The 12,703-nt window shown below is 37.8% G+C and overlaps 1 protein-coding gene and 1 pseudogene across 2 annotated transcripts in view; one reads left to right on the top strand and one right to left on the bottom strand.

Annotated features, from left to right (window-relative positions):
* RPN2 (ribophorin II) overlaps positions 1-12,703 on the bottom strand; it is a 56,211-nt gene that overhangs the window by 17,807 nt on the left and 25,701 nt on the right. For both annotated transcript variants that reach the window (XM_012754965.2, XM_012754966.2), the window contains exons 8-9: positions 11,705-11,823; positions 9,583-9,688 (exon numbers count right to left, since the gene is read on the bottom strand). In XM_012754965.2, coding sequence (XP_012610419.2) covers positions 9,583-9,688; positions 11,705-11,823 — 225 coding nt within the window. The remainder of the gene's footprint in view (positions 1-9,582; positions 9,689-11,704; positions 11,824-12,703) is intronic.
* On the top strand, positions 6,414-6,770 carry LOC142861158 (large ribosomal subunit protein eL37-like; annotated as a pseudogene).

Raw genomic sequence — 12,703 nt, 5'->3', positions numbered from 1 at the left:
TTGCCTATCACCGAGTGTAGGCAACTAGGTGAATTATGGCAGTGGAGGAGATGGACGAAGGCCCATCAGGGAGAGAGCAAGGAGCCTCTACTTTGGTTCTGTGGGCTCTCTATTGAGTAAACAGCCTCATAACTCATACGGGGCTCAGAACCAGAGCAAGCTTTGCCATATAAAGCTCAACCCAGACAGGCACCATCATCATTTCCATTTGAAGACAAACTGGAATGGAAGGCTCAAGCAAAGAAGCAAAGAGCTCTGATGAGGCTACTGACTTCTGGCAAGATGCTCCACTGAGAACACTTTCCCTATAGCATGTGGAGCACCTACACAGAGATGGCAAGATACACTTCCTGTCCTATATGCAAACTGTAATTATAGCAGGCCAGTTTGCAACTTTAATGGAGGGATGTACAAAGTACAATGAAAGCACAGGAGAAGGAACTGTGACCCAAGTCTGCCCAAGGGTGGCCCCTGATTGGAAGTAGGAAATGTTCCATAGCAAGAAGACTGAGGAGGAGGTTTGGTGGGCTTAGCAGTTTTGGGAGAGGTAGAAGATCAGCAATACTCTATGCTACAAAAATAATGTCTTCATAGTTAACTAGTCTGCAATCTTCATCAACATTAACTAGATAATTCCCTCTTCATTTCTGTAACTCATTCTCTTAAGAACTCATTCATTTAATTTGTAAATGTGATCTTGAAATCATCGTCACACCTAAATATCCATAAATGGGAAATTAGCTAAATGAATAATGCATTCTATGAATTACTATGGGGCAATTAAAAAGAACAAGGTAGGCCAGGTGTGGTGGCTCACGCCTGTAATCCTAGCACTCTGGGAGGCTCGAGGTTAGGAGTTCGAAACCAGCCTGAGCAAGAGTGAGACCCTGTCTCTACTAAAAACAGAAAGAAATTAATTGACCACCTAAAAATATATATACAAAAAATTAGCCGGGCATGGTGGCGCATGCCTGTAGTCCCAGCTACTCAGGAGGCTGAGGCAGGAGGATCGCTTGAGCCCAGGAGATTGAGGTTGCTATGAGCTAGGCTGACACCATGGCACTCACTCTAGCCGGGCAACAAAGTGAGACTCTGTCTCAAAAAAAAAAAAAAAAAGAACAAGGTAGATGTCTACGGAAGGATATGGAGATATTACCTACTTTTGAATATACAACTATACAGTAGCAAAATTATATTTATAATCTGTCATTTATATCTGTCATTGAATCTAGGCAACAGGGTGAATTATGGTGGGAGCAGGAGATGGCTGTCAAGCTAATAGATTCCCCAAGGGTAAAGCTGGGAGCCTCTACTTGTGGCAAAAGCAAAGAACTATTTATCAAATGATCTCTTTTATGTACATAGGAAAGGATATGCTCACATTTGCTATAAGAAGTATGCTTTTTTTCTTAAAAAGTACATAGAAAGCTGTTAATAATGATTCCTCTGAAGAGGACCAATTGAAGGGATGGAAAGAGGCTCTTATATTTCATTATATACCTTTCTGTACTTTTAAGTGTTTTAAAAACACATGCATATTTTGCTATTTTTTAAATATAGGGATCATTTGGTAATGAGATTGTGGGTCATTTACTATCTTCTTTATATACTTTTTTGAATTAAGAGAATATCACCCTTGGAGTTCTCACCCAGCTTTAAATAAAAAGTATTACCTAATAAATATGATTTTAAAAATAATTACTCTCGGCCGGGCGTGGTGGCTCACGCCTGTAATCCTAGCACTTTGGGAGGCCGAGGCGGGCGGATTGCTCAAGGTCAGGAGTTCGAAACCAGCCTGAGCGAGACCCTGTCTCTACCAAAAATAGAAATAAATTAATTGACCAACTAAAAATATATATACAAAAAATTATCTGGGCATGGTGGTGCATGCCTGTAGTCCCAGCTACTCGGGAGGCTGAGGCAGGAGGATCGCTGAGCCCCGGAGATTGAGGTTGCTGTGAGCTAGGCTGACACCACGGCACTCACTCTAGCCTGGGCAACAAAGTGAGACACTGTCTCCAAAAAAAAAAAAAGAAAAAAAGAAAAAAAAAATCACTCTCCCTTTCAGCAGATAGATATACACAAACAGAGGTTTAAAGAATTGTGTAGTGCTCCTCAATGTATCCTGATCAGAGTGATAAGGGAGCCATCGATTTTCAGGTTTTCACTTAGAATCCTGACTATAAACTTTCGGCAGTAACATGGCCACTAGGGCCTGCTAAGCAAGATTTGGCTGTGTGTGTGTTCTAAAGACAGCATGAGCATTCCCAGAAAATACAGACACATGGAACGAGCAAAGGGCAAATTGCAGTGAACTTGAGTCATTTTCAGTTTGCCCTCAGCCCTAATTTTAAAAGGCTCCTTGAGTTACAACTTTCTTTGCTGCACAGAAATACTGTAGGGCTGTTCTTACATAGGCAACAGTTTAAAATCCTTCTGAAGGGGCCCGGCTAGCTTAGTCGGTAAAGCATGAGACTCTTATAAAATCCTTCTGCTCCTGAAATTGTACAACAAATGAGTCTTTGGAAATACTCAAAGGAAAAAGCATTTTTATGCTACTCTTTTAAAGCAAATCTAGAAATAAAAATCATTATAACTTTTTTCAAAGCCGTCTTTTAAAGAGTTTAGCGTAGGATCCTTGTTGATTAGCTGCTTCTTCCTTCAAACCAACACTGTAGGATTAGTTTTTATAATAGGAAAGGGACTTGTTTCTGCACTTTAAATGCAGCTAAGCCTGCTTTACACTGGATCATGCTATTCCTTTCTTTGCCTGCACCACATGCCATATCCATCTCAAAAAATGTTTTAACGCCAGGAAATGCTGTCTTTCTGCTGGGAGTAATAACCTCCCTGTTTAGCTTATTACTGTCAAAATGATGGTGCATTAGGGGCAATTAATGCTAATGAAAGCTTCCAAAACCCATGCTTCCCCTGACAGCAAGTTCAATGTCAATGAGTGCTATTATAGGCCTCCCATACCAAACCACTGTTAATGCACTCTGACCAATGTCGAGCATCTCTAGGGAGAGCACACAGGACCCACTGACCTGCTCCAAGGCTCTAAGTGTGACTATTACTGAAATTACAAAGTAAAGTTGCATACATGACAGAGGTCAGAACCAATTCTCTCTCCCTCTCACATATACACATACACACAACACACACACACACACACACCCCACACAGCTCAAACGTAATGAAGAGGGAGAGAGATTTTGTAATGCTTATTCCATCACCAGGAAGGAAAAGGACAGCAAATGGCTTCAATAAGGGCTTATTATTGCATGAACAACAGCTATTAGCCATTTCTGCTATTTTGTACTTGGATCATTTTTTCCAACAGCAACAGAAACACTTGGACAAACACCAGATTTGATGTTACAAAAAGCCAAGCTGTTACAGTAAAAGACAGCATGGTATCGGCATAAGGACAAAAATACAGATTTATGGAACAGAATCATGAGTTCAGAAATTAACCCTTACATTTATGGTCAATTGATTTCTGACAAATATGTGCCAAGACAATTCACATCCAAGACAATTCAGTGGGGAAAGAACAGTCTTTTCAACAAATGGATCTAGGACTAGATGATCCACATGCAAAAGAAGGTTAGACCCTTACCTCACACCATACATAAAAATAACTCACAATGAATGAGAAATCTCAGTGTAAGAGCAAAAACCATAAAGTTCTTATAAGAAAACATAGTAGTAAATCTTCACAACCTTGGATTAGGCAATGGTTTCTTAAATATGACACCTAAATCACAAGCAATAACAACAAAAAAATAAACTAGACTTTATCAAAATTAAAACCTTTATGCTGCAAAAGACATCATGAAAGTGAAAATACAACCTACAGACTGTGAGAAAATATTTGCAAATCATATATTTATCTAATAAAGAACTTATAACCAGAATACATAAAGAACTCTTACAATTCAATAATATAAAAGGATAAATAAAAGGAAATAAGAGGTATATAGATTGGAAAGGAAGAAATAAAAAGATCAAAAAACCTTATTTTTAACAGGCAAAGGATTTGAATAGACATCTTTCCAAAGAAGATATACAAGTGGCCAAAAAGCACAGGGAAAGATGCTCAATATCATTAGCCATCAGAGAAATGCAAATCAAAACCATAATGAGATACCACTTCATACCCACTAGAATGGCTATAATCAAAAATCCAGGTAATAAAAGTGCTGGTGAAGATGTGGAGAAACTGGAATCCTCATATATTGCTTGTAGGAATGTAAAATGGGACAGCTGCTTTGAAAACTTGTTAGTTTCTCAAAAAGTTAAATATGGAGTTACCATATGACCCAGTAATTCTATTCCTAAGCATATATCTCAAAGAACTGAAAACAGGTGTTCAAATAAAAACGTACACATGACTGTTCACAGCAGCATTATTCATAAGAGCCAAAGAGTGAAAATCCCTCAAATGTCCATCAACTGATGAATGGATAAACAAAATGTGATGTATCCATACAATTACTCAGCCATAAAAATGAATAAGGTACTGATATTAATACATGCTACAACATGAATGGACCTTAAAAATAATATGCTAAGTGAAAAAAAGCCAGACACAAAGGGTGACATACGATTCTATTTACATAAAATGTCCCAAATAGGCAAACAACAGAGACAGAAAGTAGATCAGTAGATCCCAGGGCCAAGAGGAAAAGAATGGACAGTGACTCCTAAAAGATGTAGGGTTGCTTTTTAGGGTGATAAAAACGTTCTGGATTAGATTGTGGTAATGGCTGCACAAGTCTATAACTATACTAAAAACACCGAATTGCATACTTTTTTTTGAGACAGGGTCTTGCTCCATCATCCAGGCTGGAGTACAATGGCATTATCATAGCTTGCTGCAGCCTCAAACTCCTGGGCTTATGTGATCCTTCTGCCTCAGACTCCAGAATAACTGGGACTACAGGTGTGTGCCACCACAAGTGGCTAATTATATATGTCGCCCAAATTGGTCTCAAACTCCTGGCCTCAAGCAATCCTCCTGCCTCAGCCTCCCAAAGTGCTAGGATTATAGGCATGAGCCACCACACCCGGCTTGAACTGCATACTTTTAATGGGTAACTTTTACGGTATGAGAATTATAGCTCAATAAAATTGTTGTTTAATAAAAAATAATAAATAACAAATAAATAAAAGCCAAGGCTCACCCCTTGGGTGAGCCACAAAGTTCTGAGGGCTCTGGAATGTGAGCAAACATGTTTAAAGCACTCCATCCTTTTCTTCTTCTAAGAGGTCAGAGATGAAAACTAAGCACCAAAAAAATAAGATTTGATCTCCACCCACAGGAGTTCTCAGCCCAGTGGAAGAGCAATGCATATAAGCAAACAATAGTAATATAATTCAAGAAGTACAATTATAGACAGGGTATAAAATACAACAAGAAACAAAAATAAAATTCAGGCCGGGCGCGGTGGCTCACGCCTGTAATCCTAGCACTCTGGGAGGCCGAGGCGGGCGGATTGCTCGAGGTTGGGAGTTCGAAACCATCCTGAGCGAGACCCCGTCTCTACTAAAAATAGAAAGAAATTAATTGACCAACTAAAAATATATATACAAAAAATTAGCCGGGCATGGTGGTGCATGCCTGTAGTCCCAGCTACTCGGGAGGCTGAGGCAGCAGGATTGCTTGAGCCCAGGAGTTTGAGGTTGCTGTGAGCTACGCTGACGCCACGGCACTCACTCTAGCCAGGGCAACAAAAGTGAGACTCTGTCTCAAAAAAAAAAAAAAATAAAATAAAATAAAATAAAATTCAAGTGGACTGAAGCCCTAAATATAAGGGGAAAAAACCTTAAAATTGTTAGAAGAAAACATAGGAGAATACCTTTTTTATCCTGGGGTAGCATAGGATTTTTGTGAAGACGATACAAAAGCAATCTAGGAAAAGACTTTTTTTTTTTTTTTTGAGACAGAGTCTCACTCTGTTGCCTGGGCTAGAGTGCCATGGCGTCAGCCTACCTCACAGCAACCTCCAACTCCTGGGCTCAAGCAATCCTTCTGCCTCAGCCTCCTGAGTAGCTGGGACTACAGGCATGCGCCACCATGCCCGGCTCATTTCATATTTTTAGTTGGCCAATTAATTTCTTTCTATTTTTAGTAAAGACAGGGTCTTGCTCTTTCTCAGGCTGGTCTCGAACTCCTGACCTTGAGCAATCCACTGGGCTCGGCCTCCCAGAGAGCTAGGATTACAGGCGTGAGTGACCACTTCCGGCCCTAGGAAAAGACTTTTAAATTAGACTTCACTAAAATTAAATTTCATGCATCAAAAAATGCCATAAAGCGAGGCTAGGGGAAGATATTGATGCTTATAACTAAGGATTAGTATCCAAAATATATATCACTCCTTCTCTTTGGTCTCAGCCACAGAAATAAGATGACAAAGGGAACATCATTGTTCAAAAAGCATTACAATAAGATGCACACATTATGCCACCACTGTTGCTCTAAGGCCCACCACCTTCAGAAGTTGACCTATGGTAAATGTGGCTACCCTGCCAAGAGCAAGAGAAAATATAACTGGAGTGGCGAGGCTAAAAGACAAAATACCACTGGGACTGGATCAAATGAGGCACCTAAAAATGGTATACTGCAGATTCAGGCATGAATCTCATGAAGAACAACACCTAAACCCAAGAAGGCAGCTGTTGCAACATCTAGTTCATCTTAAGAATTTCAATAATTAGACATGCAATAAATGCTATGGCTTAAAAATATATATATATATAAAAAATATCACTCCTAAAAATCAATAATAAAAAAGACTAACAAACCAAAAGAAAAACAGGCAAAGATTTATGATAATTCACAAGAAAGGAAACCTGAATGGCCAAGAAATACAAGATGTTCAACTTTACTAGTAATCAAGTAAAACATTAAAACAAGATACCATTTCATATGTATCACATTATCAAAAACTGATAAGACCAAACAATGACAAGAATGTGAAGTAAAGAGCAATTTTGTGATACCTAATAAAACAACAACAAAAGACTCATGGAAAAGACATTAAGAGGTGGAATCGACAGAACTTGGTAGCTGACAAGGAGGTAAAACTAGCATTTAAGCTGGATTCAAAGGTGGAAAGAAGAGGTTTCAAAAAATAAAAATAAAAAATCTTTTTTTTTTAATCTGTTAAGTTGCAAATAAGGCCTCTTAATGAAGGAAACTAACATTACCAGAATGTAGTAGATTTGAAAGGTTTGAAGTACACACGATAATAGTTTCTACCCGAACTCTGTCTTAGCGAATACACTAGGATCAGATGTCTCATGCCCAAAAGGTCAGACATGAGGCAGAGAGATTAGAGTTCCAGAAAACATCTTCTTTTCTGCCAAACTTTAGATACAAGTGTTTAAACCACCCATGTTAAGTAATGCCCTATTTTTTGAAAAGGTCAAACTTTCTAGCTGCCTACTTCTTTCATCAAAATAAAGTATTACAGGAGCCAACTTGAGCAGTTCTCCAAAGGCCAAACCTTGGATAATATGAGTAAAAAAATAAATGAAGGTGATGGATTATAACCTATATAGTAAAATAAATATCCATAAGATGATAAATTATAAATACATTATATTATATAAATTATATATTATAATATTTATTATGATTATAGATAACTGGATAAATAAATAAATGAGGGAGAAAGGACAGTTATTTTCTTACAGCAGAATTCCAACTAATGAATGTAAGAGTAAAAGAAAATCATTTTTGACAAACACCATAGTAATAACTGTTGCAGACAAGATGATCAGGATATTTACAGAGTCTCAAAGTATCACCCCACAAAACACTTAATTACAAAGCAGAAAAACAGCAGCTTTACAGTGGAGAAACTTAGCAGACAACACCTTTCTCAAGTGATCATGGTTAACACGACCAGTAATGAAATATACCAACATCAAATACTTCTTGCACTGAGAAGGATGGAACATCACCTTTGGAGTATTATTGCAAAAAATGCATGACCTGAATTTAAACATAAGAAACATCACACAAACCCCAATAGAGGCATTCTACGAAGTATTTGGCCAGTACTCTTCAAAAGTGTCATGGTCATGAAAAACAAAAAAATGATCTTAAACGGGACAAGGCTTAAGGACGTGATAACAAAAGGAATATGTGATCCTGGATTGAATCCTGGACCACAAAAGGGACGTCAGTGGAACAACTGGCAAAATTTGAATTAAGGTCTATAGATTAGTTAATAGTACTATATCAATATTAACTTCCTGGTATTAATAATTATATTATAGTTACATAAAATATTAACATTTGGGGAAACTGGATGAAGTATATATGGGAATTCTACACACTACTTTTGCAATGTTTATTAAGATTACAATTCTTTCAAAATGAAAAGATAAAAAAATTTCTAATTGAAAAATGAAAAGTGAGTAGAAAATGACATCTGAATAGTAAAGAAAATAGTTGTCACAAATAGCATATATTTAATATTTCAGGAAAGGCACAGTACCACTCCAAGGTCTCTATTAAGCAGAATGCATGGCAATGTAGTCAGGTAGATGCAGCAAAGACATGGTAGTGGAAACATTGAGAAATGAGAGCTAAAAGTCGTGGATGAGAAAGGAGAAAGTAACTTTATGAAAAGGCCAGCTGCTAGAGCTGTACACAGCTCTGCAGTCCCTTAGGCTAGCTCTACAGCCCCCAGGGCACACTAACTAAACTGGTATAAGTTACTCTATGCCCCTGAGCCTCACCTATGAAATGAAGATGACTCCATCATCTTGCAGGGTTGTATGAATAAAATAATATAACCCAAAACACACAGAACTATGTTTCTCATATAATAGGCATTCAACAAAGGGTTCACACTGATGATCCTAATTCACAGTAAGAAAAGGTTCAACCATACTCGAGTTTAAGGAAGTAGGAAAATGTGTAACTCATTTTAAATAAACTGCTATCTAAAAAGGTTAAAATGAAAGCCCCAGTGCTGGAAGAAGTAAAACTTCAAGCACCTGGGAAAAACACTAATATGAAATACCTCATTCCCACAGAGCATCAGATAAATGAGGCTTAAAGCCATTTCCATTTTCAACCCAGCTAGAGTTAGCTAAACATCTGAAACACCATTCATTGTGATAGATTACAATTTTCTTTTATGCTTTACCCAGACAGCCTCATTACAGTCTTGTATATGTGTCATTTGATGCTTTTTGTCACCTATTTGACATCAAGCACTTTTCTAAATCTACCAAAGCCTACCTCACAAAAGATTTATGCCTCAGTGGAATTACAGGTGATTTTTATCATCTTTTCTACTTCCTAAATTTTATGTAAGACAGTAATGAGAAATTTTAATAGAAAACGAATAATTTACAAATAAAAGAAAACTCGCCATGACCAAGTTCCTGATTTACTGCCTTGGCTAAGTCTGTCAAACAGCACAGTTTGAACCTACCCCTCTTTTAACATAGTCACGTTAGCTTGGTTGCAAAGAGAAGTCAATATTCCAGACAATTAATGCTGCATGTCTATATGGTCATTTCCTTGGCAGTGGGAATGGAAAGAAAATCACCTACCTCTACGGTATTTGCAATATAACGGTTGTCACCTTCAACTTTGACAGAGAAGTCATAATAACCGCTGGAAAATTTGACATTCATGAAGTTTAGTTCAAAAACATCCCTGTTAAGAATGACAGCAGGGTTAGTAAGAATTCATGTAGGAAAGTCACAGATAGGACAAACAGGGCCTATAAAGTGTCTCTTTGAGACAGTTCAAGGCTATATCCCAATCCTTAAGTCACTTTTTGACTTTCTTACTTGGGGGGGGTCTTGTGCTCAATCACAGATTACAATGCGGGGAAACCGTTAAAACTATCTAAAATGACCTCCTAGGTTTCCAAAGTTTTCTTTTCCTCCGTTTCCCCCTCAGCTCCTAAAATTCAACTGCCGTCTGGTAGGTTTCCACAATTTAATGTCAAATAGGTTAAGTCTACAGTATGACCTTAATTATGTTTAACAATAATAAAAAAAGGTAGAAGGAAATACTCCAACATGTTCAAAGAGGTTAGCATAGAGTAGTATAACTGTGGGTAATTTTTTGGTATTACTTCTACTTTTCCATGTTTTGTCAATTTCTCAAAAAGGACATATCTTGGCCAGGCACAGTGGCTCACACCTGTAATCCTAGCACTCTGGGAGGCTGAGGTGGGAGGATTGCTTGAGCTCAGGAGTTTGAGACCAGCCTGAGCAAGAGCGAGACCTCGTCTCTACTAAAAATAGAAAAATCAGCCAGGCACTATGGTGTGCACCTATAATCCCAGGGACTCGGGAAGCTGAGGCAGGAGGATCGCATGAGCCCAGGAGTTTGAGGTTGCTGTGAGCTAGGCTGACGCCACTGCACTCTGGCTGGGGTGGCAGAGCAAAACTATCTCAAAAGAAAAAAAGACATATCTTTTTTATTAAAAAAATCAATTTTAAGCTAAAGAAGATAATTCCTAACTCTAACTATACAGCAAAATCCCAATGTCTTTTACCATTCTATTGATCATTCCTAAAAATGATTTTGCTTTTTAAATATTTTTATTCACTATATACTTTTATTACTATATAAAAAACACATTTTCTCTCTAAAATCCAAACTCTTGATCTCAGTAACTTACCAATTTAACACTTTATAAAAATTGACTTTTAATTTTTATTTTAGAGACAGAGAGTCTCACTATGTTGCCTAGGCTGGTCTTAAACTCCTGGCTCAACTGACCCTCCCACCTCAACCTCCTGAGTAAGCTAAAACTATAGGCAAATGCCATTTTACCCAGCTTGACCCTTAATTTTTAAAAAATTTACATAGCATGGAGCCAGGCACAGTGGCTCACGCCTATAACTCAGGAGGCTGAGGTGGAGAATAGCTTGAGTCCAGGAGTTCGAGACCACTCTGGGCAATATAGTGAGATTCCCATCTCTAACAAAAATGAAAAAAATCAGCAGTCATGATGGCATAGTTCCAACTACTCAGGAAGCTGAGGCAGAAGGATTGCTTGAGCCCAGTTCAAGGTTGTAGTGAAATATGATCACACTATTACACTCCAACCGGGCAACAAAGCAAGACTCCATCTCTTAATAAAAAAAAAAAAAAGTTTACAGAGCAATAATAAGCAGCCATTAAAAATAATTGTAGAAGAAGAATACTTAATCCTATGGGAAAAGGTTCATGATGCATTGTTATAAAGCATAATCCTCAATGAATTTAAAAAATCTATTTATATGCATAGAAAAAAGACTAACAAAAAAAAAGGATTATAAAATGTTAGCCATAGTTATCTCTGGGTGGTAGGATTATGGATAAGCTATCTTTTCTTTTTTGTGCTTTTCTATATTCCTATAATAAATATGTATTACTCATACATCAGAAAAAAACAATAAATATTAAAATAGCTACTTTTATCACAACATAGAACCAACTAGAAATAGACAAGGAATAAAACAGTAAAACCCAAATTCTTTTAGTCTTAAAAATCCTTTTCGTATATTCAACTCTAGCATTTTGATACCAGTACATCAAATTTACCTAACTGGACTTTAGGTAAATTTGGTTTTATGATCATGGCACTATCCGTGTTAATCTGTTACACTGGCTGCAGGATAACTTTTCCAAAACAAACAGGTTGATGCCCTGCCAAAATATGATCACACTTACCCTACAGGGGTGAAGGACGTCTTCTGGAGGACAGTGGCTCCAGAGGCAACAGATTTAGCATGTTCTAGTTTAACAGCAGCCTGAGTCAGAGGCTGGGACAGAACGTCGGTAACTTGCAACTAGAAATAAATAAAAAATTATCTGTAGCAACAAAGGTGCAGGAGTAGAGAATTTTGTCTCTGGGGTGCTTTATTTATAGGGTACAAGCTCTGCAGGAGAGCAAATGCCTTGTTTCAGGAAATCTTCTCTGACTTTGATCTGCTGCCTATCAGAAATCCATTACAGAAAACACACAATTCAATTAGGAATGGGATAGATTATAGAATGCTAGAGTGGGGGAGGATCCTAAAGATGATCTTGCCCAATTATTTCAGTTTTCAGATAAGGAAACTAGAGCCCCAGGAAAGAAAATGGCTGGTCCCAAATTACACAAACAGTTATATATCCTTTTTCCTGATTTCCTGTTCCACTCACTCTACTATAGAATCTTTAAAAAAAATTTATCAACCATAACAATACTTTAGGAAGGTATCAGCAATGGGAAACCTGAAAAAATATAGATAATATTAATAACTATCATTTGTTGAAAGTCAACTATATGCCTGATACTAGGATGGGCCCTTTACACATATATCCTCCCATCAGTCATATGAGATAGACAGCATAATCCCTGTCTTACAGATGAACAAACTGAGGCCACAAGAGGTTAAAGGACTGCCAAAGGCCACGTGGTCAGTTAAGTGGTCGAACCAGGACTCAAATCTGTCTATCTAGTTTCAGAGCCAGTACTTTCTCCATCGTGTTCTCTAAGCCCCTCTTGACTCACAGTGAACTATGTTAATCAGGTTCTCGCTCGAGTCTTTGTTGAGGGAATATGAATTGTATGTAGGGAGAGGATATGCAATCTTGAAGTATAGCGCACTTTTCCGGAGGATATCTGCAGGGACCACCAAAGTAGAGCTAAGGGGACAGACACAACTATCCTATGTGGAACCCCAA

Source organism: Microcebus murinus, chromosome 16, assembly GCF_040939455.1.
Source record: "Microcebus murinus isolate Inina chromosome 16, M.murinus_Inina_mat1.0, whole genome shotgun sequence".
NCBI classification, from domain to species: Eukaryota; Metazoa; Chordata; class Mammalia; order Primates; family Cheirogaleidae; genus Microcebus; species Microcebus murinus.
Note: the sequence above shows the minus strand (reverse complement) of the source record. Positions and strands in the feature narration are given on the sequence as shown.